The 26,491-nt window shown below is 35.6% G+C and overlaps 2 protein-coding genes across 2 annotated transcripts in view; one reads left to right on the forward strand and one right to left on the reverse strand.

Annotated features, from left to right (window-relative positions):
- LOC132787184 (uncharacterized) overlaps positions 1-26,491 on the forward strand; it is a 132,409-nt gene that overhangs the window by 64,457 nt on the left and 41,461 nt on the right. The gene's annotated exons all lie outside the window — the stretch shown is intronic.
- The window catches only part of LOC132787182 (fatty acyl-CoA reductase wat), a 42,743-nt gene continuing 32,464 nt past the window's right edge, over positions 16,213-26,491 (reverse strand). The window contains exons 2-10 of the mRNA XM_060794101.1: positions 24,865-24,975; positions 23,163-23,237; positions 22,880-22,992; positions 21,573-21,821; positions 19,871-20,126; positions 19,614-19,806; positions 18,126-18,365; positions 16,657-16,914; positions 16,213-16,595 (exon numbers count right to left, since the gene is read on the reverse strand). Coding sequence (XP_060650084.1) covers positions 16,505-16,595; positions 16,657-16,914; positions 18,126-18,365; positions 19,614-19,806; positions 19,871-20,126; positions 21,573-21,821; positions 22,880-22,992; positions 23,163-23,237; positions 24,865-24,949 — 1,560 coding nt within the window. The 5' untranslated portion in view covers positions 24,950-24,975 and the 3' untranslated portion in view covers positions 16,213-16,504. The remainder of the gene's footprint in view (positions 16,596-16,656; positions 16,915-18,125; positions 18,366-19,613; positions 19,807-19,870; positions 20,127-21,572; positions 21,822-22,879; positions 22,993-23,162; positions 23,238-24,864; positions 24,976-26,491) is intronic.

Here is a 26,491-nt window from a genome sequence, read left to right on the forward strand (position 1 = left end):
TATCCTTAATTTTACCTTGAAGATTTGAAAATAAAGAAATAAGCGAGTTTACAAAACCTCAGACGAATAAGAAATACGCTTGCAAAGAAATTAAGATAAGAATTCTTTAAGTAAATAATATATACAAAGATAGAAAAACATCCAGACTTTCGATCTTAAAAACAACATCGTAAAAAAAGGTTTTTATTTTGAAAAAATCTTGAATAAAGATTTTTATGTTAAAATTGGCATTTAAGATTAAAAACATATTCTTGTAAGATTAAAATCTTGATTTAAGAGAGTTTTATTCTAGATTAAAAATATATTTGCAAATCTTGATTTCAGAATAAATATTTTTTGTTCAATTTTCCAATACTGCAATCTGGATATAGTTGCTTTGACTAACAATTTGATATATAATATTTTGACCTCTATGGTATATTTTGAATGTAGTACTTCAACAATATACCAAATATGGCCTTCGGTATATTTTAGTATTTTTGAAAAATATGTACATATGTATATATCGAATGTGGTACATTAACGATATACCAAATATGGTATATTTTAGTATTTTTTACAGTATAATTTTGGTATATTTTTTATTTTTGCTTAGCTTCTATTAAAAATGGTTAGCAGGAATCTTCTAGCTTGTAATCTTACTTGTTTTAATATACTTAATAATATATACTTTATATATATACTTTAACGATATACCAAATAAGGTGGTATATTTTAGTATTTTTGTAGTATAATTTTGGTATATTTTATATTTTTATTTAGCTTCTACTCAATGGTTAGCAGGAATCTTTCAGCTGAGAATCTTACTTGTTTTAATTTACTTAATAATATATAAATCTATAAATAATATTAATATTATTTTACATTCTGACTTTCTTATAGTTCGAACAATAATTCTAAAACACCTTCTCACAAAAAGTGAAGAAAAAACACTTTGTTCCTAATGCGAAGTCAAAACAATATCAACTGCAATTTAAAAGAGTTCTTAAGGTAAGTGAATTCCCTAAAATTATAAACAAATTTAACACTAACTAGCTGAGGTCTTATTAAAAGCATTAAACTCATATAATATTTAAACAACTTTTCATTTGAATTCATTGCAACCGAAAATTAGAGTTGACTTTGGCAATGAGTTGAGAGATAAACAGTCAGCATTAGTTTCTCATTTAGTGACTATTATAGTTGAAATAAAAAGCCAGACAGTATTAGTTTCTCATTTAGTAACTATTATAGTTAAACTTTTCATTCAGCCTTTGAAATATATATTTTCGCTTTGCAAAGTCGACTTTCCGTAATCGTTCTTCACAATAGGCGGGCCATTAGTGACTCATCCAGTATTTAGAAGAGAGACATTCAAGCATTTTGAGTATTTTTCAGCAGCAAGTTGCTCAGTTCAATTATCGCATCAGACTAATCTTTTGGTAAGCTCACGGACTTATCTTCTAGCAGAAATTTGTAACAATCTAAATGCAAATGTGGGAGGGTGGGAAATGAAAGAATCACATTTGACGCTGACTTTTGCCCACAAGAAGTTTAGTGATAAATCCACTTGGAGAGACACATAATCAAAAAGAACTTTAAAAACTTTGCTAAAACCCTAATGCACTATACGAATAAAGAATGATATTGCTAAGCCCCCGACACGAGAAGAAGACAGACAGAAAAGAGAATCCTCTGATGCTCTCATATTGTTGCAGTTTGTATTTTCTAGTTGTTGCCGTTGTTAGTGCTTCCGTTTTGTTTAGCTGTCAATCTAAAGCAGTCGCAATCGCATTCGCAGTCTCCCAGTCAAGTGGGACTAGTCTCTAGTAGTTGGCCCCCAGTCGCTCAGAAGAGGAGACTGAGAAGTGAGCTCCTCTGTTGATAGTTAATTTCAGTCATTCAGATAGAACTGTGTGCATTTGTTGCTGTTACAAACTTGAATTATGTGCATGTCATTGTGTAACTACACTCGCATAAAACTCATTTGCCATTGCTTCTGTTGCTGCCAACACACAAATAGCAACAACAGACGCTGTCCAGCAGCAACAGACAGAAGTTGGACTTGAAGTCTGTGCTGTGCTGTGTGTCCATCGTCATTATCATTCAACTATCTAACTGCGACAACGATCAAAAAAATACCAGAATATTTTCCCTTTCTGCGCAAACAAAATAAATTAGAATTGAAATAATTCGTAGCAAACTTTGCGTTTTTCCTAGTTTTTAATAAAGCAAACGCCGCTGTGCAAACTTTTGGCCAGCGGCAACGCTGCGTATGGGCAATATGCAAAATGCCAGACTCGAGGATTGGATGATGGGTTGGTAGGTGGAGAGGGTAGGGGGCAGATTTTGCGGTTGGACTCGTAGCTAACAAACAAACAAGCATAACAAAATGAAGGAATAGAACGGAACGTAGCGTAACGAAACGGAAGCAACGGCATCTCGTTCGCTGGATCTGCAGCATTCAAGGCGTTGCGGATGGGGAAGGGGAGAGCAGAGGTAGGAGGAGGACACATTGCGACTCCGACTCCGAGTCGAGTCGGGGACAAGCTCGGCCAGCGAGCGAGCGAGATATAAATAAATAAAATTTCAAGGATGCGTGCGCTTTTATCTTCGCAACTTGCTTTGCCTTTTGCCATTGCCATTGCCATGCTATCTTTTTCATACACTCCTCGCCATGGGTCTTGTGCACTTGTCAAGCGTCATGCGGGACACACGCTAGTCAGCGAAGATGAAGGGAAGAAGGGCAGAAGGGCAGCAGGCGAGAAGCTGGTCCTTGAAGTATTGCATATATTAGATTGAGCAAGTGAGACTTGAAAATCTGTAAAGTACTTTTTTTCGATTTGAATCTATTGCATTGACACTGGTTTACGTATTGAATTAATACACAAGTTTGAAGTGGAAATCAATTATATTTTGAATTCAATTCAACAAGTAATAAGTACACAATATACAAAATATTATATTGCAAGAACAGCTGCAGCTTTTGTGTCTTAATCTAGTATATTTTGTACTCATATATGTATACCATATTAAAAGTAATAATATATCTACATACCAAATACAGCATTTAGTATATATAATGTATTCTTTCAATATATCTTAACGATAATTCAGTTTTCGCATTTAGTCTGTAATCTAAGCCTATAATCTGGTACAATTTGAACTCGTATGGGATAATTTGAATGTACTAGTATATTAATATACTAATTATTGCATTTTATATATTAAAGTATTTTTTCGATAAATTGATTTGGCATATCTTTTGCCCTCGAAGATTTCAGCTGTCGACTCTTAGTTTGGTATATTTTTAACTATATGGTATATTTTAAATGTAATAGTATGTTAATCTACTAATACAGCATTTAAGTTTTTTGATATATTTATTTGGTATATTTCATTAACAATACAGTACTCTAAAGCTACAATTGCCTGTAATCTGGTATATTTCAAACTCTATAGTATATTTTGAATGTAGTAGTATATTCGCATATTAAATACAGCATTTAGTATATTAGGTATAATTCGGTATTTTAATTTGACTTACCTTAAAACTTTCCCACTCGATGGCTGCAGCTATTCTGTATTAATCCGGTATATTTTTGGTTCAACGGTATATTTTAAATGCAGTAGTATATCAATATACCAAATACAGCATTTGTTAAATATGCAGCTGTCTTTAATCTGATATATTTTAAACCTTATAATATATTTAAAATTCAGTAGATCTATATACTAAATATAGAACTTGGTATATTTAAGTATTTTTCGGTACATTTAGTACGTATCTCTAAGGTTTCTTCTGACAGCTGTCTTTAATCTGATATATTTTCAACTTTATAGTATATTTAAAATGTAGTATGTACTAAATATAGAACTTGGTATATTTAAGTATTTTTCGGTATATTTACTACGTATCTCTAAGATTTCTTTTGTAAATCTCAAAATGAATATATCATTAACAACAAAATAATTAGCAAGAGTATTTAAACTTCGCTTGAGCAAAACTTATCAAATGACTATCACTTTTGTTTGTTGTTGTTGTTGATATTTTTTATACTGTTGTTGTATTACGTTTAGCTATGTGCAGTTTTTCATATGTTGTAAATAGCTTTCGCTGGCAACATTTCTACCCAAAAACTTTTTGTGGCAATTCAAACTAATGATTAAAAATTTTTGCAGTTTTGTGTTTGTTGGCCTTTGTGTTTGTGCTATGACATTTCATCATCATCATGATGCTCAGCTTTGCTCAGCTACGATTCATTCATACTTCTATGTGTGTGTGTGTGTGAGTGTCCTCGTCCTTTCACCAGGCTCAACTTGCGAGTCCTTTCATGGCTTGCTTTGGTTTTGGGTTGGGTTCGGTTCGGTTTGGTTGGGGATGGTCAGCAACCGCAATTTGAATATATAAATACATTTTAATGATGTCGCCGCTCATTAATCATAATCTATTCATTAATTTTTCGGACCTCCCCTTCTCTCCCGCTCACAGTTCGCAGCAAGTGGCGGCTGACATGTCAGAAAATCTTGAACAAAATGTAAAATGTTTGGACCTTTGTTTTACATGAAATTTAGATAGGATCGCGGACTCGACAACAACAACAACAACAAACTGAACTGAAAAGCAGTGGGAGACGACGACGGGCGAACAAAAAGCGGAAACAGATACAAATAGAACACGACATGGCAGCTAATTAACGAACAATTTTTTTTCATTTGTTTGTGGCGTCGCTTTTCCTTTTGCTGCCACCTGCCCAATTAGTGAAAAGCGCGGCGACCACACCGCTCAGCTTTTCTTAATGGCAATGACAAATTTTTGTATAAATTATGTATTACTTAGCTCGAGAGATGCTAAACGCTCATCGCGGCTCAGCTCAGCTGAGCGCTGTTAAATATTTGAAAGATAAGTATACGCCCCGTGCTCCTTTCCTCTGCCCAAGGCTGTCTCAAAGATGTCCAAGTATACCATTGGGATGGGCGTGTGTTGTGCTGTGTTGGTCGCCGCTGGGCGTGTCGCCTAACACAGAATGTGACCCATTAGCTGATTTTTATACCCGCTACCCATTGGGTAGAAGGGTATTATGAGTTTGTGCCGGCAGGAAATGTATGTAACAGGTAGAACGAGGCATCTCCGACCCTATAAAGTATATATATTCTTGATCAGCGTCAACAGTCGAGACGATCTAGCCATGTCCGTCTGTATGTCTGTCCGTCTGTCCGTCCGTCCGTATGTAACACTAGATCTCCGAGACTATAAGATATAGAGCTATAATTTTTCTTCGACTGCATTTGTTATGTTTGCACGCAGAACAAGTTTGTTTCAAATTTTTTGCCACGCCTACTTGCGCCCCCTCAAATCAAAAAAATCAAAAACAATAACAAGCGTAATTTTAAAGCTAGAGCTGCGAATTACAACAGTAGTTATGATTACGATATACCAAATATATCATTTGGTATATTTTAGTATTTTTGCAGTATATTCGGTATATTTTGAGAAAAAATACCGCAAAATATATTTCTTTTATTCAAAATGGGTAGCGGGTATCTCACAGTCGAGTACACTCGACTGTAACTTTCTTACTTGTTTTTTTTGCTTTCGTTTTTTTCGTTTTTATTAAATTCAAGCACAGTTGTTCGCTTAGTTTGTCTATTTTCATTTTGTATTTTTATTTTGCGTTTTCTTTTTTTTCTCATCTCTTGATTTGATGGGTCTCGAGAAATCGAAGCGGGATAATTTGTCACCAGAGAGAAAATGGTGAAACATTAAATTTGGCAAATAAATGGACACTTGTTTGTCATAACGCTGCAAATGCGTCCAAATAAAATGAAAATGAAGAACAAAAAAAAAAGGACGATGCCGGCAAATGGCAACACGACGTCACCATCAGCAACGAGGCAGCGACAGCTTCTACTACTCTAGGAAAAAAGAATGAAGAAATTTTTAAAAATGAAAAACAAGACCATTTTCATTTGTGCAATAAAATAGAAAACAACAAAAGCAACTACGATGACGATGACGATGACGATGAAAGAGAGCATGCCATGAAAATCCATAAGGGTATCGCCAACTGAATCGTTGCCCTACTTAAGCTGCCTTTCGTTTCGTTTCCTTTTTGCCCGCTTTATCCTTAAGCGTTTTATCGTAAAAATTTTAACAATTCTTGTAGCTTTCGACTTCGCTTTCGCTGTCAAGCAATAAATTATACACTTTAAGTATATGTTGGAAATATTTAAGTTCATATTTTATGAGCCATTTATGTGGGCGGAATTAAAATGCATTCTTGAGTACACTGATTGTTACTTAAAAGTGAGTGGTTTTATTCGAATTTCTTATTTTTATTTTAGTTCGATTTTAACAGACTTATTTTATTAAGAAAAGTGTTTAAAATTAAAATAAAATATTTAGTTGGATGCTCTGATTTTTACTCGTTTTTAAATTTATCAAAATTATTATTTTGATTGGTGTTAAATATAGAAATGAAATATTGTGACATCATTTTGAGCATTTAAACTAACAGGAAACTTTTTTTGGTATATCTTACTGGTAAGCTGTCGGTTCTAAATCTGGTATATTCAGAACTTTATAGTATATTCTAAAAGTTGTAGTATATCGATTAAATGCAAAATGAAAATGAAAGATTATTATTTTGATTGGTGTATAAAAATCTACAAAAACATTTTTATTTTTTATATTTATTTGGTATATCTTACCGGTAAACTTTCGCTTCTTAATCTAGTATATTCAAAACTTTATAGTATATTTTAAAAGTTGTAGTATATCGATTAAATGGAAAATGAAAATTAAAGATTATTATTTTGATTGGTGTATAAAAAACTAACATAAACATTTTTTTGGTATATTTATTAGGTATATCTTACCGGTAAACTTTCGCTTCTTAATCTAGTATATTCAAAACTTTATAGTATATTTTAAAAGTTGTAGTATATCGATTAAATGGAAAATGAAAATTAAAGATTATTATTTTGATTGGTGTATAAAAAACTAACATAAAAATGTTTTTGGTATATTTATATGGTATATCTTACCGATAAGTTGTCGGTTCTTAATCTGGTATATTCAGAACTTTATAGTACTCTAAAAGTTGTTGTATATCGTTTAAATGAAAAATGAAAATGAAAGACTCAATAAAAATTAAATAAATAATCTAATATATACAAAAAAAGACGAATTAATAGTTTGCCTCAAAGTTTGAAATAAAAAAATAAAGATGACAATAATATTGGCAACTTCTTAGCTAACTAATTCGGAACTAGGAATATAATAATAATAATTTTTATATTATTTTGACCTTTAATACAAAAAAATAGAAGAAGTATCAATTTGGCTTAAAGACTAAACAAAAAATGTTATCAATAATTAATGCAACTTCTTAGCTTTCAATTTTTGAATTATGTTTTTCCGACATTTTTATATATTGAACAAAAATGTATTATTTATTATTTATTTACATGTTTATTATTATACAAAATAATATAATAACTAAAAGAAGGGAGTGCTAGGAACCAAAAAAGTATTAAATGAATTAGAAACTTTTAATTTGGGTTATATATAATTTGTAATTTCTATGATCTAAGCAGAATTATATACTCTATATTTTTGAATTAAACATAAATAAGTCGAATTTAGAGAAGGAAACTCACAGTTTTCAAGCTGATCATAAAATATACATTGATCGCTGTAGCTGAAGTGAAGACATGATTTGAGCGACATTTAATGCCCATAATGTCCATATGCCATTATTTGTTGCTGCAGAGCATTTGGCAGCATAAAAAAAGGGAAATACAACGACAGCGGCAACATCGGTTGAGCATTGCGATGACGAAGGAGTTGCGGAGAGAGATGGCGAGGAAGAGGGAGAGGAAGAGGGAAAAGGAGAGGGAGAGGCGGCGATGGCAAAACGGCAAATGGCAATGGCAAAAAGTAAATAAATCGCTTCAAATTTTCGCATGGGTTGCGAGTCAGGGGAACGCAGCGTGGCACACACACACACACACACACACACACACACACACACATACACAGAGGGAAAACTGCTGAGCACAACGCGACGCTCAACCGAGTTGAGGGCAAGTCACAGAGAGAGATGTGGCAAGTAGCAAGCAGTCGACGCTTGTTTGGTGACCGAGGAGAAGAAGGAGGAGCGGGAGGGGGAGGAGTAAGAGTTTTAGGTGCCTCGAAGCGTGGAACCGTAGAAGTAGAAGAAAGAAAAAGCCGGCGTAACTGCAACGAAACCAGAAGCTGTGGAAGCTTGAAGCTAACACCAAAAAACCCAGCCTCAAACCCATCGTCATTCGTCCTTTGGTCCTTTATTGTTTTTGTTGAATGTTGTTTTCGTTGTTGTTTGCTGGTTTTGGTTGGTGTCGTAGGTTGTAGCCGAGGTTCTACTTCTGTTGGGACATTTCGTACCAGGTGCAATCTATCGATTCACTCACTGCCCGCAACCTCCTTCTTGCTCCTTGCTCCTTGCTCAGCTTCTCAGTTGCTGCTGCTCGTTATTGCTGCTGTCCGTGTTGCGTTGCTGCTGCTGCTGTGTTGTTCCCTAGTTGTTGCAGTTGAAATATTTACGATGTACGTTGGGCTATTTCACTATTTGTAACCACCCCCCCCCTCACCACCTCCCTCAGTTCATTCCCTTGCCACAGTTGGACTTGGAGTCGGAGACACACGCACAAGTGTTGCCATTTGTTGTTCTTGTTATTATTGTTGTTGTTACTGTTGCTGTTGTTGTTGGCTGTGCGTCACCTATTTTATTGTTTTCTGGCTTGTAACGATGAAAACAAAAACAGTTGCACCCAAAATGTATGAAATTATCAAATAAAAAGCACAAGGCATAAAAAAACAAGCTTATAGAATTGTATATACTACAAACAGAGAAAAACTAAAAATAAAAACTCAACTCGCCAGGTCGACTTGCGGATATCCTGCACACTGTATTCATATTTTTTTTCCCTCCAGCTTGCTGCTTGCATAATCAATGAGCAAAGATACTTTTGACAGAGTTTATGTTGTTGTTGTTGTTGTTGTGGGTAGCAAAGTGAAAGCTGAAATGCAAATAGAGGTTAAATTGTGTGAAGAAAGGCAAAAGAGTTGAAAGATTGTGAGCAAACAGTCTGTGATAGACTGCAACATGCAAAAAATACCCTGTAATCAGGGGCGACAAAATGTCGCTTGACTTTGCATCTGCAAATTTGATCTGCATATTCCATTTTGTCAGCCTCTGTCAATATATTACAATTTTTTTCCACCGTGTGCATTTTGGCTTCACCCCCGCCCCGCATAAAAAAGAGTACAAATACTGTCATTTTTTGTAAAACAATTATTAGAGTTGTTTAACACTTTTCTGTGCTGTGCGAAACGAGGTGCAAATGTCAGCATTACTTTTCGATAGCTGAGCTGAGCTGAGCTAAAAAACAATTCGTTCTGGCTGTGTGTGAAAGCAATTCGGTTAACTGATAATTACAAACGAAATTGGGGAATATGCGAGAATTAATGGTATCGGAAAAAAAATTACAGTATCTGTGGTAGTGAAAGGACTTTTCAAAATAAAATGAATGGCAATGCAATTGGGGTATATCTTCTTTGTTATCGTAGTACTATTTTGCTAGGTGAAATGAATATATTCGCTTGAATTTCATTGGCGGCCTAGAAGTATGCAACACTTTTTTAAATGCCAAGCCTAAGCTTGAAAGAATAATTATATTTATACTTACGTATTTTTGGGTAATTATTAATATAAGTACATATATTAAAATATGTTGACATAGATGTATATTTATGTACAAGATTATTTTTTAATTAAACATATCCATTCATATATGCATTTGTATATTTCGTTATTAAATTTGAAGCTGCATCCTAAAAGTATGCAACACTTTTTTTTGAAATGCTTCAAGCCAAGCCTAAGCTTGAAAGTTCTCCGGTCGATGTTAAATATTTGTACACTTATGTATTTATGGGTAATTTTTGAGATTAGTATATTAAAATATACACACATATATGTATATTTATGTATAAGATTATTTTTTAATTAAATATATCCATCAATGTATATCCCTGTATTTAGTAGTAATATTTTGCTAGGTGAAATGAATATATTAGCTTGAATTTCGGAGGCAGCCTAAAGGTATGCAACACTTTTTTTAAAACGCTTTAAGCCAAGCCTAAGCTAGAAAGTTCTCCGGTCGATGTTAAATATTATTGCATTTATGTACTTATTGATAATTATTGAGATTATCATATTAAAATATAAATATATATATCTATATTTATGTATTAGATTATTTTTGAATTAAATATATTCATCCAAGTATATTTCGTAATTAAATTCGTAGACGCATCCTAAAAGTATGCAACGATTTTTTCTAAAATTCTTTGAAGTCAAGCCTAAGCTTTCTCCTTCTTTGCTTTGCAAGAACTTTGCTTCGATATACCCCTCGAAGCAACGAGTTGATTTATAGGGTACAACGAAACGCTGCACGCGTTGCTTTCATTTATAATTTTATTTATTTTCTCAATGCATTTTGTGCAAATAAAGAAATAAAATGCGCGCAAAAAAATATAATAATTTGTGCAAATTTTATTTGCCGGCACTTTTCATTATTTTCCTTTGCTTCGTTTTCATGTTTGTTGTTGTTTTTTTTTTCTTTCATTTTTTCGTTTGTATTATTTGCGACGAAGAAACAGGCGAAACGAAGCGAGGCAAGGCAGACAAGAAAGAAGGAGCTGAAGAGAATAGTGACTAGGGGTAAAGATGAAGGGGAGGAGGAGGAGGAGGAGGAGACTTTTAATAAAACCACAAGCCATACACACGCACATACACACACACAGACACACACACTTTGTTAAAGGCAAAGAAAGCAATTGAGTTGCGTTGAAGTGGCATAAAGTAGTAGCAAGTGGCGGCCGGGTTGTACTCTCTTCTCTTCTCTGCTCCCTCCTCTTGCATCGTTCTGTTCGTAGTAGTTGTTGGTGCTTCGGTTTGCTTTTTAACCATTTTGTTTGGTCTTTGCGTTTTCCCTTTAGGCGCACAAGCGGATCGCAGGTGAAAACGCAGCCCGACTTTGCTGGCAATGAATGCGGTAGTTGAGAGAAGAGTGAGGGAGAGAGAGCGGGAAGAGAGGAGGCTGAGCATTGGTCGGAGGTTGAGGCAAATGTAATGGGAAATGAAATGAATGAATGAGCATAAGCACTTTTTTGTTTGTTTGTGTGTGTGCAAGAGTGTGTGTGTGTGTGTGTTTGTGTGTGTGTGAGTCTGTCTCTCCGGTTTTGTTTGTTTGTCCTGTGTACGTATGCGTGTGTGTGTGTGTGTGTGTGTGTGTGTGTGTGTGTGTTGGTTTGTTTGTGGCCGCAGTCGAAGCAAGAGAGAGAGAGTAAGAGTTGGCAATGCAACGGCAACTGAGATGCTGCACTTCAAATTAAAATGCGAATGCAAGCGAAAACTTCAAAAGAAGCACTAGAACAGAAAACAGAAGCGCAAACGAGATACTAATAGACAATGGCAAAGCCAAGTGGAGCGCGGGGCGAGTTGGAAATGATGAGGAAGCGGCGAAGGAAGAAGGAAGAGAGGAGAGGAGAGGGGAGAGGAAGCTGCTGTACAATGTGCATATGCGCTGCAATTGAAAGGCACATAAACACACTAACACACTGCGCCAGCGAAAGTGTCTGGTTGTCTATGTGTGTGTGTGTGTGGGTGTTGGTGTGTGTGTGTGTAGCCAAGGATAAAGTTAGCGACGACGACAGCAGCAGCAGCAGCAGCAGCGCAGGACATACAAATGCACTTTGGACGTGGACGACGCGCGCTAAATTCGCTTTAATTCACTTTTCATACAAAACAGCAGCAGACAAGTGAAGCGAAGGGGAGGAGAGGGAGAGCGGGGCATCGGCGACGGCGGCACAAAAGCACGCGCCGCACACACAGACACAGACGCAAACTCATGTTTGTTGTAATTAATTTAAAATATTATTACAAGCGCGCGCGAGCGCTAAACTAAGGCAAGGAAACAAGCAAAAGGAGTAGCAACGAGAGCGAGAGAGAGAGAGAGCGAGATAGCGGTAGACACGGACACGCAGCAGCCACAACGTGAGAAGGGGTGAGGGGGGAGAGAGGGGGAAGAACTACTTCGTAGTGGAAGCAGTGACAAGGCAGGGCTAAATAATTATAACCCACGCGAACTGCACACGAAGCGCCAGACAAACAGCCAAACAAGCAAACAAACAAGCCCGAGTATGGAATTACAAGAAGACAGACAGCAAAACAGAGAGAGACAGAGAGTGAGGAAGAGGGGTAGAGGGGGAAACAGCAGCAGATGGGGATAGCAATACACACACACACACTCATACGTACATGCGAAAAACAAAATACCCTCAGTCAAGCTTTTTTAATTGACGTGCAAAACGCGAGCAAGTTAACGTCGACATGCACTAGAATAGTAAGAACAACAAGCGCAAGCAAAAGCAGCAGCAACAACAAATCAACAAGCAGTGACTGCACACACATATAATCACAGTCACACACACACACACAGACACAGAGAGACGCACACATGAAGCAGGGTTGGACATGGCAGACAGTGCGCCAAATGCCAAAAATACCGAAGTCGACGAAATTGAAAAAAGTAATAAACGTAAAGCTATTACAAAATCTGATAATGGTCCACCGCTGGCAATGGAGCGCAAATGCCGGCACACACACACGCACACACAAGCAGAGACAGAGAGCGAGCGACACGGACAGACGGCAAAACAAATGGCACAAAAAAATGCAAAGAGCGTTAAAGAGCCGATAACAACAGCAAGGCAGCGAGGCAGCGAAGAGAGCGTCGCCAGTCAGTCAGCTGCTGCTGCTGTGTGTGGAACGAATTGGCAATGGAACACAACAAAATCAAGTGTGGGGCGAGGGCAGCTGCGACGAGGGGCACATAAAAAACCCTTACAATATGCAGCTGCAGCGTCAGCGTCGCCACAACACAGCATCAGCAACAACAACAGCATCGAGACGTCAAACATAAACATTGTGGCGCGCGTGCTTCTCTGCCGAAACGTAGCTAGCGCAATATTAATTTCACGAATGAACAACCCTTGAATAACCATGCACTTCATGTGTCGTTATTATGGCTTTGCTACGTGAGCAAGAGCGAAAATGCAAGAGAGCACAAATGCAACGGAGGGCAAAAGAAAGAGAGAACACCAAAGAGCGTAAGCTCAGAGAGCGAAAGCTTAAAGCCGAAGTGTAAACGAAGTGAGAGCCGAACAACAAAGTTGCTTCGTTGCGTTTCGGTTCGGCTCGAAGGGCAAACGTATGAATATGTGTGTGTGTGTGTGATATGCGAGTGCGTGCTTGTATGTGTGCGAGTGTGTGTGCAATGCTTTTTCATTGTGCATTTCCCAGAGGTGCATTTTTCTGAAAATCTAATTTGAGAGATTGAGATTGTTTGGTCTTTCAATGTTCTGCCCGCTCGTTCGTTCGTGTTGCGACGCTTGCAATTTTAGCTCAGCCATACAGCAGCAGCAACAACAACAACGAGTACCATTCTTATATTTATGTGTATACACACACAGTTGCACAGTTGAAACATATTGGGGAGTTATTACTCAGAGTCTCTGTCGCCTGTCGTTGTGTTTGCCCCGTTCGCCGCTTACTTTAATTGGACGCGCGGGCGTTACGCTGTCGTAATTTTTGGAGAAATCTACATACACTTGGATGCCCCCCAACTACTACTATATATATATGTATGTATATGTTGTACACTGTACATCCGTCTCGGCATCCGCATCCGTCACATCCGCATCTCAACGATAACGATGCGACGCATCGCATCGCAATGGCTTCAATCATTGCGCGCAGCGCTCACTGCGGTTTGACAAACATTTTTCACTGGCTGTGTGTGTCTCTGTATGTGTGTGTGTGAAGCCAGCAAGCGTCGTCATCCTGCCACAATGCCTGAAACACACACACACACACACACAGATGTAACATACACCCCATCAGAGACGCCCTATATGTTTGATGAGTGTGCGAGAGTTTTATGGCTGTATTGGGAATGAGCTGTTCAGGCCGAAGCAAGCTAACAGCTTCAATAAGATGGAGGTGGAGTGGGAGGGGGGTTGGGTGATTGGGTTATGCTCTGATTTTAATTTTGAAATCATACAAGTGCAGCAAGCAGCAACAGCAAGAGAAGTAAAAGCAGCAACTGCAAAGTGATACATGCGGATTTATTTATTTATGTACGTACGTGTGCATATATATCTAGCTGTAACTGTATTTGTATTGCTATCGAATATACGTATTCTCTCTCTCTCTCTCTCTCTCTCTCACACACTCTCTATGTGTGTGTGTGGCCGTTATGCGATAAAGCGCCTTACAGGATTTGGATGATGGCTGGAAGGCAAGGCCGCTTCTGTTTGCAATTTGATAAGCTCTCTGGCATTATTTTTACGACATTTCGTTTTTTTGACATGCCACTCGCCTGAAAGTATGCAATAAAAATATCAATGCTAAGCCAATGTGTAAATCAGTGAATCTTATTGTTTTACATTTTTACTCCTCTTCTTCGTTTCTTTTTTTTTCTTCTCTGCCTTCTCAGTCTATCATTTGATTATTTTGCATTTCTCTTCAAATCGGCGAAATGGATAACGAAACAAGAGCAAAAACACAATAATACGTTGATAGCATTGTGTTGCAACTCGAGAGTTTGTTTTTGCATTTGGAAAATAGCTTTAGGCTTTAGGTTGAGCATCGCTTTGCTGTGTTTGTGCATTGTGTAAGCCAATATTATGCTAATAAATGTTCAGACTACAGACTAATTATATCAGACCTTTAAATCAATTACTGCAAATATTTAACAAACGAAGAGTTTTTGAATTTTGAACAGCTTTTCAATTAAGAACAAGTAAGAAAGCTACAGTCGAGTGTACTCGACTGTGAGATACCAGCTACCCATTTTGAATAAAAGCAATATATTGCGGTATTATTCTCAAAATATACTGAAAATACTAAAAAAATACTAAAATTATACCAAATTGTATGTTTGGTATACCACATTCAAAATATACCATAGACGGCACAATATACCAGATTGTCAGCCAAAGCAACTAAGACCCCTAGTAAGTAGGCGTTTTTGCCAAAGTACGCAAGTATTTCTTTAATAACTTTGACAATTTTTATCTGATTGCTACCAAAATCAGGAATCATAACTACTATAGTTATTATTGTATATACCAAAATTCATAACTCTAGCTTTAAAATTACGCTTGTTATTCGATTTTTTTTTATTTGCGGGGGCGGAAGTGGGCGTGGCAAAAATTTGAAACAAACTCGATCTGCGTGCAAACATAACAAATGCTGTCGAAAAAAAATTATAGCTCTATCTCTTATAATCTCTGAGATATAGGTGTTCATACAGACGGACGGACAGACAGACGGACATGGCTAGATCGTCTCGGCTGTTGACGCTGATCAAGAATATATATACTTTATAGGGTCGATGATGCCTCCTTCTACCTGTTACATACATTTCCTGCCTGCACAAAGTTATAATACCCTTCTACCCTATGGGTAGCGGGTATAACAAAACATTTCCAACTATTTACTTTTGACATTGGCCATTTCTGGCTGGACTCTTTCAATTAATTGCATTGGGACTAAGAAAAGCTTTAGCTTGACACATAATTTAAAGCCTTTGCTTTGGCTTATTTTATGATTTCTGTCTCTGTGCATTTCATAACATTTTTTTTTCATTTTTAAATTGTTGTGTGAACTTTGCGATTAAAAGAGCAGAGAGCAGAGTCAAAGCTGAAAGGATAAACGATTTTGCTATTGTTGAAATATGAGTTGAGACAAGTTTAATAACTGCAATGTTATGTGTGTGTCAACAGCAGAGGCGACTTTCTGTCTGTCCGTTCGTCTGTCCGTCTGTCTGTCCGCCAGCTTAAACACTTATCAAAAGCAAACTTTAAAAGCTAGAGCATTGAAATTTGTTTTCTTGTCTTATTAAATAGTTAACTAAATACTCAACATAATGTTTCCACTTTAAATTGTTTTGGCGACTTTCTGTCTGTCCGTCTGTCTGTCCGTCCGCCAGCTTAAACACTTATCAAAAGCAAACTTTAAAAGCTAGAGCATTGAAATTTGTTTTCCTTACTCATTAAATAGTTAGCTATTGTTCTTTCCACTTTAAATTGTTTTATTTTCCTGGCAGAACAAAAAACACGTGTTTAGCATGTCCCAAACATATGAAGCGGCTTTTATTGTGATTCGATTAGCTTCAATACATAAATACAAGTAAGTATATACACAGTGTGTGTTACATGATCATTTTTACAAACTAAACTATACAGGATTTTGGATAGAGCGCTGTAACCGACCATAAGACTATACACAATCATGAGTAGAGACTAAAGACTACAACTACAAACTATTTGCGAAAATGATAGAGAGACACAGTATCGATTTTTATAATGAGAAAAGAATATGCATGGTATACTTTCGATATTTTTAGATTTAGATTAAAAGAATATTAGCTTGACCAGTCCGTAGAGCGCCCATAGTGTTAACGAATAGACAATACCAAGAGTGCAATAATGCAGAACCATCATGCTAAAAATTAAAGAAGAATAATCAAATAATGTAGAAAACTTTAAGGGATTGAAAAACTTACCGCTTAATGCGCTTTATCGACTCGGGCAGATTGTTGGGATCATCCTTGACCACATAGAGACGCAGACCGTAGAGACTGACCCTGAAGAGATTTGGCCAGTCAAGATCACGCATATCAAAGGCAAAGAGTCGCTTATCCCGATCATCCAATTTATCGACCAAACGTCGCACGTTTTCGTTGTCGAAGCGAAACTCGTTTGAACTGAAGAACTTGAGCACATTGCTGAACTTGTGTATTTTGCGATAGATTTTCATCATTCTGAGGAAAGCATAAAAGTTAAGAAATTCATTTAGTGGAAGTTAAAAGAAATATGCAAGTCCCGAATGAGTAAAGAAGGCAACACATCAAAATAGTTCATGTTATATTCTCTATAGTATTGATAGTATTTTCATATAAACTTCAAAAATCACAAAAAACAACTTTTTTCACTATTAGAAAAAAATGCGGTATTATTGTATACTAAATTAATATACTAAAAATACTGAAATATACCGAGTTTTATATCAAGTTTATTAATGAAAATGGTAAATATACCGGCTAAATATACTGTAAAAATGCTGAAATATACCGAAATGTGCGTATATCTGGATTATTGATTTTAATGATAGATATACAAAATTAATATACTGAAAAAATAATGAAATAGACCGAGATGTATATCTGGTTTATTGATACAAGTGGTAAATATACCAGAAAAAAAAACTAAAAAAGACTGAATTATACCGAAATGTGCATATATCTGGTTTATTGATTTAAATGATAGATATACAAAATTAATATACTGAAAAATACTGAACTATTCTGATATGTAAATCTGGTTTATTGATAAAAGTGGTGAATTTACCAAACCAATATACTAAAATACTGAAAATATACCGGATAAATATACTGAAAAAATATTGAAATATACCGAAAGGTGTGTATATCTAGTTTGTTATATAGTTATTTAAATGATTTAAATGATTTGGTATACTAGATATACCAAATTAATATACTGAAAAAATACTGAACTATTCTGATATGTATATCTGGTTTATTGATAAAAGTAGTAAATTTACCAAACTAGTATACTAAAATAGTGGAATATACTGAAAATATACCGGATAATATACTGAAATATACCGAGATGTATATCTGGTTTATTAATACGAGTGGTAAATATACCGAACTAATATACTAAAAATACCGAAATATACTGAAATTTATATATGGTATATTGAGATAACAAGTACTGTATAAAAAAGTATGGCGTTATATCTCGTTATATCTTATAGTCTTTGAAATCTAATTGCTCCTGCGGACAGACACATAGACAGATAAACAAGATCAAGAATATATATGCCATATTGCATAAAGTTATAATACCCTTCCACTCTCTTGTTATCGGGTATAAAAATCTTCAAGAAACGCATCATTTTTTATCGCAGCGCCTTCTATTTTCCCCCCGTCCTGAGAGACAGTTAACTCACCTGGGTTTCTTGCCCATCAGCACCATAATCAAGTCCATGAACATGGCGGGCAATGTGTGGTATAAGAAGCAGAGTATGTGATACTGCCACATGTGTGGCACGATGGTGAAGCATGGATACCAGATGGACTTGCGCATCGGGATGTCGTTGACATGCTTAAAGCCCGTCTGCATATAGTTGCGCCAGGTCACCATATTATCCGCATCCGGCACATAGTTGTAGATGGGTGGCGTCTCATATCTGCAGAGAGAAAAGCGCACAGAAAATGTGTGAGTTAGTGCCAATGGGAAAAGTGTTTCACTGGCAACGAGTGTTGAGCTGGTTCAGAAGGAACGCACAAAAATGAGCTATTCATTAAAGTGAGCGAACTGAAGAAGTTTTGCTTCAATGTTCTGTTTTGTCTAGTTGCTAAATTCTAAAGTTGTTTGGTTCGTTCATTTTTCAGTTGTTCACTTTGGATCAGTAGTTTTCGATGTATAATGGAAGAAGGGATAATCTTAATAATAAAATGATAACTATTCTTAATTATTATTATAAGAAACAAATTAGAACGCACAAAACAAACAAACTAACATAGTTTAATGAACGAAAGCAAATGAGTGAACTTCTTTTGCAAATTGTAAAAACGAAGTTGTTCACTGATCAAAAATTAATGTATTCAGTAAATTTAACGATTCGTTGACAATTTACTTGCTTCGATTATTAGTTTTATAGGTCTTTACTTCGTTTTTTGTTTTTGTCAAGGTATTCACTTTGAATCTTAAGTTCGTTTCTTTTCATTGCCTTTGTTCCTCTATTGCTTTTAGCTAACTTCTGTTTACTATAATATTTTCGATGTATTTTGGAAAGAAGGAAAAATCTTCATAATAATATGTCAACTATTATTATATATGTATAACATAATAGAACGCATGAAAAGAGCCAACTAGTGCACTGATTAAAAGTGAACGAACTAGTTCACTAATCAAAAGTTTACAAACTAGTTCAATGATTCAGTAAATTGAACGATTCTTAAATTGAACGATTCTTTAATGCTTCTTCGTTTTGTTTTGAACAGTTGCTTAATTCCATAGTTCTTTAGATCGTAATTTTGTTCAGTTATTCACATTTTGTATCTTTAGTTCAAACTTGTTCATTTAATTTGTCCTTCTAGTGTTTTTAGCTAATTTCCGTTTACTATTTTTGATGTATACGAGAAGGATAAATAATCTCCATATCAATACAAGTATGTCAATTATTGTTAGCATTTTGTTATGAACGAATGAAAAGATCTTAAAAAGTTCAATGATCAAACTCGCATCTATAATTAGAAGGGAACAAACTACGTCAATGATCAAAAGTTAACGAACTAGTTCACTGTTAAAAAATAAACGAACAAACTTATGCTATTCAGTAATGATGATGATGATAATAACAAATGAATGAACTACTTTAGTGATCTACGTATTCAGTAAATTAAATGATTGTTTACAATACAGTGAAACCTACTTATTGCGTGCCACATCCCATGCGCTGGCCAGCAGCGCATTCACGCACATGTCTACGGGCACAATGTGCGCCTTGTTGTCCATGTTGCCGGTGAAAACGCGCAGCACTCCGGAGCCAATGCCCACGATGACGCCACAGGGTCCATACATGTTGTCAATCCAGCCTGTCACTGGTTCCCTATAGCTAGTGATCACTGTAAATACATAGAAGTAGAGATTGTAGTGTTGGGAATATGCTTTGGAGTTTAAAAATGTTACCAATGCCCGGTCGAAATATGGTCACTGGCAATTTCTGTGCATGCTGCTGAATCACATCCTCGGCCAGCACTTTGGTGTAGGTATATGTATTCGGATATCCCTTGATTAACGTCGGCGTCAGCGTATTCAGCGTCTGCTCGTCGAGGCATTCCGTTAATTTGAATGCATTGTCACCCGTCATCGCACAGCTGTAGAACTTCTCCTGAATGTACCGCATGTTGCAATGCGCAAATGCGGTCGAAACGTGCACCAGAGCCTGCCAACAAAATGGGGGGAGAAATGTAGAATTTAGTAATCTTGTTGTAGCTGAGATATACTCGTATTGTACACGCCAAAAAGTATTGCTTTAAGCCTAGACTGTTCAGTTATAGACCTTAAAAAACCTTCTTTTGAATATTAAAATACAAAATTTGAAACTCTTTCCGTTGGGTATTCGAAACGTTAAATAAAATTGTGATAACAGTCCACTTATCTCACATTAGTATATATAAAATTTATGATAATACTTGATTTATATAATACTTATATAGATACAGATGCGAAGAGAATAGTATCTATAGAATATAGACTGTTCAGGTTTAGACCTTAAAAAAACTTATTTTGAATATTAAAACACAAAATTTTAAACTCTTTCCATTGGGTATTCCAAATTATGATAACAGTCCACTTATCTCACATTAGTTTCTATAAAATGTTATGTATTATATAAATACAGATGCGGAGAGAATACTATCTATAGAATACGAACTGTTATTGTAGAATTATATAGACAATAATGATCACATTACTTTCTTTTATCACAATTTTATTTAACCTTTAATAAAGAAGTTAATAATATATACACACACTTATTCATTTTTCAATTTAAGCAACCTTTGTGAATTATTAAAATGTTTGGCAAATTCACCTTAAAAAAAAACAACAATTAGATATTCAAATATTTGCCTAACTTTGGAGTAAATGCTAGATAAAGTAAAGGGCCTTATAATGTCGAATGTTGTAATTATAAAATCAGGCAAAGTCAATTCTTAAAGTAATAGGAATTTCTTTACACTTATTCCTTTATTGCCTTTAAATTTAATCTTTACTTTTATAAGGTGTGAGAATTGTGGAATGTTCAAATTTATAATAACTACTTTTATATTTGCTATACATTCATGCAATGTTTCATTCCTTATTTCAAAACTAATAAAACACTTTGTAGAATATAATTCTATTAATCCTATTCAATTAAGCACATTCGATTTGATTTCAAATCATGTTTAATAATCTAATATGTGTTTTAGTCGTAGAGTATTAACTCTCTTAAAAGATACATTTATTTTAAGCATTTCATCTTATCGAAACTTAAGAGCTACTGTGTAAAAGCAAAAGCATTACTCAATATTGAAATTATTAATCATTAATTGCTATTCACTCTGATAAATGAATTTATAGACGTCATCCAATCAAATCAATCATCAAAGTGCTCTGCAGGTCGTGCTCTCTGTCACTCATTATTTTGCTTGATTACAGCAAACACTTTGATTTTTAAATAAGTGACATAGCATCGGCTTTTATTACCTATTTCTCGTAACTTGAGCATAACATCAGCTATTCTAATTAATACTTATCCCTTGTATCTTATAATTTAATTCTATAGTAATTTGCCAGACTGCGAGCTTCATTAAAATCAAGTTTAATACTCCAACTTATCACTCACCTTGAGGTTGAGAATCTCGTTGGCCAGCTTGATGATCTCCTTGGTGCCGTGCACATTGATGGCAATCGCCATTTTGAGTTTCTCATCGAAACGCACTGTGGCAGCGCTGTGCAGGACAATGTTCACATTCTCCTTGATCGTCTCCCTCTCATGCTGCGAGATGCCCAATCCAGGCAGCGAACAGTCGCCGCTGATGATTGTGATCTGGCAGCGATACTTTGGATTGATCTGTTTCATTTTGGCAAAGACCTGACGGGGAGAGGAAGGAATATTATAGAAAAGATAAGTAAAGAGAAGAAGAAATACAATTAGAAAGAGAAAAAGTAACATTATATGGTTAAATTTAGGGAAAGGCTTCAATTTTTTTTTTTGTTTTTCTAATTGTAGATTATAAAATTAAAAATAAAATAATCTTAAATCAAGATTTTGAAATCTATGCAAAAGAAATGTTATAATTCTTCTTCTAAATTTATATTAAATTGAAATGTTAAATTTTGACTTTAACCTTATTTCAATTTAGAATATATTCTTGAGTTGATAATACTAAATTTCAAGAATTTTTATTATACCCGCTACCCATAGGTTAGAAGGCTGTTATACAATATTTTATACTCCCCTATATATTTAAAATGTAATACTATGTTATATCGATAGACCAAATATAGCATTTGGTATATTTTAGTATTTTTGTGGTATATTTATTGTTTATTTGTAGAATAAAGCTAAAGTACTATATCGATATACGAAATACAGTATTTAGTATATTTTAGTATTTTTGTGGTATAATTTGGGTATATGTGTAGAATTCCTTCGGTGTATTTTAGTATTTTGTGGTATATTTTGGGCATATTTGTCAAATCTGGATATAGTAGATATACCAAATATAGTCTTCGGTATATTTTAGTATTTTTGTGGTATATTTTATAGAATCTAGTTTTAGTACTATATCAATATACCAAATATAGCATTCGGCATATTTTAGTATTTTTATGGTATTATTTTGACATATATGAAGAATGTAGTATATACCGATATACCAAATATAACCTTCGGTATATTTATATACATTTTTGGTATATTTGCTCACAGTCGAATACACCTTACTTTAGCTTTCTTACTTGTACAATTTTGATCTTCACTTAAGATTTGCTGTATATTTTTGGTATATTTATAGAATCTGGTTTTATTGAAAATTGAGCGGATATCTAACAGTCAAAAACGCTTCTTCTTAGCTTTCTTGTATAATTTCATCATTCTTAAATCTATAACTTTTTTATTCCCTGCGTATCTAATTGATTGATACTTACTGGATCATTGAAGAGATCCTCGATGCGGGCGTGGGCATCCTTGCCCTTCTTGGGGCGTATGAGCAAATATATTTGTCCCACCTCCGTGACGCGCAACAGTTTCTCGATGATAACTGGAGGGGAAAGGGGAGAATAATGGGGGGGAAAATGGTAACAAATCAATTTGTGAGTGTCTTTCTCGTTCTCTCACGCTGTGCGTATTCAATTCGCTTCCATTATTCATGTCACGTATTTGCTGCGAGAGAGGTGAAAGGGGGAAGGGGAAGGGGAGTATTCAACTTACTTTTGCCAAAGAATCCGGTGCCGCCAGTGAGGAAGACGCCTTTATCCTTGTAAAACATTTGCATGGGCGACTCATCTGCAAAGATCAATGCAAACAGCCATTAAACAATTAGCCAATTTGATGCGCATCATTGTGCCTGACTGCCTGCCTGGTTGCTTGCCACATGCCCCCCGCTCCCCTCTGTGACTGTGAGTTCGTGCCACAAGCGTTACGTTCACGCTTGTTTGCCACCCACTTGAAGCGCGTCACGAATTTAAATGCGCGCCCCCCAAAAGCCACTTCAATTGCGCATAATTCACGCCAACACACACACTTACATACACACACACACACACACACACATAGTCAGGCTGGGAGTCGCACGTAAAGAGCGTTTGGCATGTGGCTGCATTTTGGCCATATGTCAAAATGGCAACAACAAGAATGAGAGCAGCAGGCAACACTCGAAGTTAACGCCAATGCTGACATTGTTGTCGCTCAGTTGCTGCCTCAGTTTGCTGCCTGCCACTTGTGGGCCACTCATAAATATTTGCAAGTTAGCAGCTCGTCGAGCCATTCATCTAACATACAATGGCAACGCACACACACACTCACATTCCTTGCCTGGCGTTGTCTTGAAGTCCGTCTCTGTCTGTGGCCTAATTGCCAATCGACGACGTAAATCACTGTCACTGAATATGGTTTACACACACACACATAGAGAGTCTCATGCTTGGCCACTCGATAATTGCATAATAAATGCAACATTGTTAAGGATAGCAGCAGAGCAGAGAAGCAGCATCAACATCCATCCAACGACGCGTCAAACACAACAAACTCACACACTCCTCGCATTCATATTCATACAAATACATTGCCTGACACCTAGACGCGACAACACTCACACACATACATATACATACACAGCATGGAGTCGCACTCAAACCAAAAGCACTTGACGCGCTTGCCGCTCACTCAAATGTTTTGTTTACCTATGCTAATTGGCTTAAATGCAACTCAAGCGCACTTCTCATCGCGCCAAGCCGAAACTGAGCCCACTGTGCCTCCCTTCCCCTCTGCTCCTCACTCTGCTGGGCTCTCTCTGACACCATTGTTTATGAGCGCTTCGCAATTGAGCTGCCGCCACCCGCCGCTTGGAGTGCTGCTGACTGCTGACTACGACTGCGACTGCGACTGCGGCGTGCGCATTTAAAGCTTTTCGAGCGCTTTGGGGCATTTGTTCAGCGACAAGCAGCCAGCAAAAATAACAACAACAACAACGACAACAAGCGGCGGCACTTTGAGTGAATTGTCAACAATTGTGTTGGCTCTTTGGATTTGCGAGCCGCCTTCGTCTTCGTCTCCCTCGCTTCCCTCCTTTGCTGCCTTGTCTCGCGCAGACAAAAGTCTGTCACATAATTTGTCAATTTCAACAATTTTCTTAGCCCACCCTCGACAAGACAAATGTAATTCTTCATGAATGCTTATTGTTTTGCTTCTTTTCTTCTCTGCTTCTCTCCTTCTCCTCTCTTCTTCTCTTCTCTTTTCTTTACTTTTTTTTGTTGACGGAACTGGTTCCCCAATTTGCTGCTCTTTGTCGCCTTTTGTCTCTGAACCTGAACTTGCTGCTCTCTCGCTCGCTCACGCCTGAAGGCTTTTGACCCTGGCCTTAGCCTTGGGTCACCCTGTGTTTGTGTGTCGTAGTCGAGTCGTGGTCACTCACCCTGTGTCCCAGTGATAAGCTGACAATGATCATCCATCGCTTTCGCATATCCATTACGAAGGCTTAGCAGTTTAGCCTCCTCCATGCTGACCAGTTGCTTCCTTTGCGGCGCTGCAAGTAAATAAAAACGCGCAATATATTAGAATAATCAGTAAATTATAATACAAGCAAAGGCGCAATATATTAGACTAAAAGGAAATTTGTAATAAGAGAAAAATAAATGCGATATAGATTAGAATAATCAGTAAATTATAATACAAGTAAATTCGCAATATATTAGACTAAAAACAAAGTTGCAGTAAGAGTAAATTAAATGCGCAATATATTAGAACAAAAGGAAATTTATAAAAGGAGAAAAATAAAAGCCCAATATATTTGAATAATCAGTAAATTATAATATAAGTAAAATATATTAGACAAAAGAAAATTTGTAATAAAAGTAAAAACAAATGCGCAATATATTAGAACAATCAGTAAATTATAATAAAAGAGAAACTAAATATATTAGACTAAAACGAATACTGTAATCTGTAAAGTATAATAAAAGCAAAAATAAAAGAGCAATATATATACAGGAAAATTCAAATAAAAGTAAAAACACATGCGCAATATATTAGAATAACTGAAAAATTATAATAAGAGAATAAAAAATGGCCAATATATTGGAATAATCAGTAAATTAAAATAAAAGTAAAAATAACTGCGCAGTATATTAGAATAAAAGGTAATTTGTAATAAAAGTAAAGACAAATGCGCAATAATTTTTAAAATTACAATAAACACACAAAACACTCTTCACGAATAGTCAACTAAATTTACAAATTTGCTGACGTTAGACTGAAATTCCATACAGAGAGGTTAAGTAAAATTTTAGTAGGCAGAACTTTTTAAATTGTTTAGATATTGAGATGAAATTCTCAGAACTTAAAAAACAAATATTAAAGTCTCAACTGTTGAAGTATTGATGCACTTATTCAAATTTTTTTCGATTCTACTAAGATTCGATTATAGTTATTGTCAAGAGCCTAAAAAAACAGAGGAGAAATATAGAATTGCAATAAGCAAAACTTTTCTATTTGTCAAAAGTATTGAAAAATGTTGTTGAAATGTTCAGAACTTAAAATACAAATATTGATGTCATTAGGGTTGAAAAAATTCTTCACTTATTCAAATTATTTTCAATTCTACTAAGTTTTGTCAACAGCCTAAAAATACTTACAGAGGAAATCACTAAAATTTTAATAAGGAAAACTTAACTGTTCATCATGCGATTGTGTTGAAATGTTTATAACTTAAAATACAAATGTACTCGTAAAGAGAAATACTTCACTTATTCAAATTATTTTTAATTCTACTAAGATTACAACTTTGGTGCCAACCATGAAAATACATACAGAAGAGATAAAAGTTCAATAGGCAGAACGTTTATGTTTATTTAAATAAATAATGAACTTATACCTCGATATATTTTCAATTCTATACATTCGATATATTTTCAATTCTACAATTCTATTACAAACTAGTTGTCAACAGCCTAAATATACATACAGAGGAGATATGTAGAATTAAAATAAGTAAAACTTTTCTGTTTGTTTGGCGATTGTTTTGAAATTCTCAGAACTTAAAA

Source organism: Drosophila nasuta, chromosome 2R (assembly GCF_023558535.2).
Source record: "Drosophila nasuta strain 15112-1781.00 chromosome 2R, ASM2355853v1, whole genome shotgun sequence".
Classification (NCBI taxonomy): domain Eukaryota; kingdom Metazoa; phylum Arthropoda; class Insecta; order Diptera; family Drosophilidae; genus Drosophila; species Drosophila nasuta.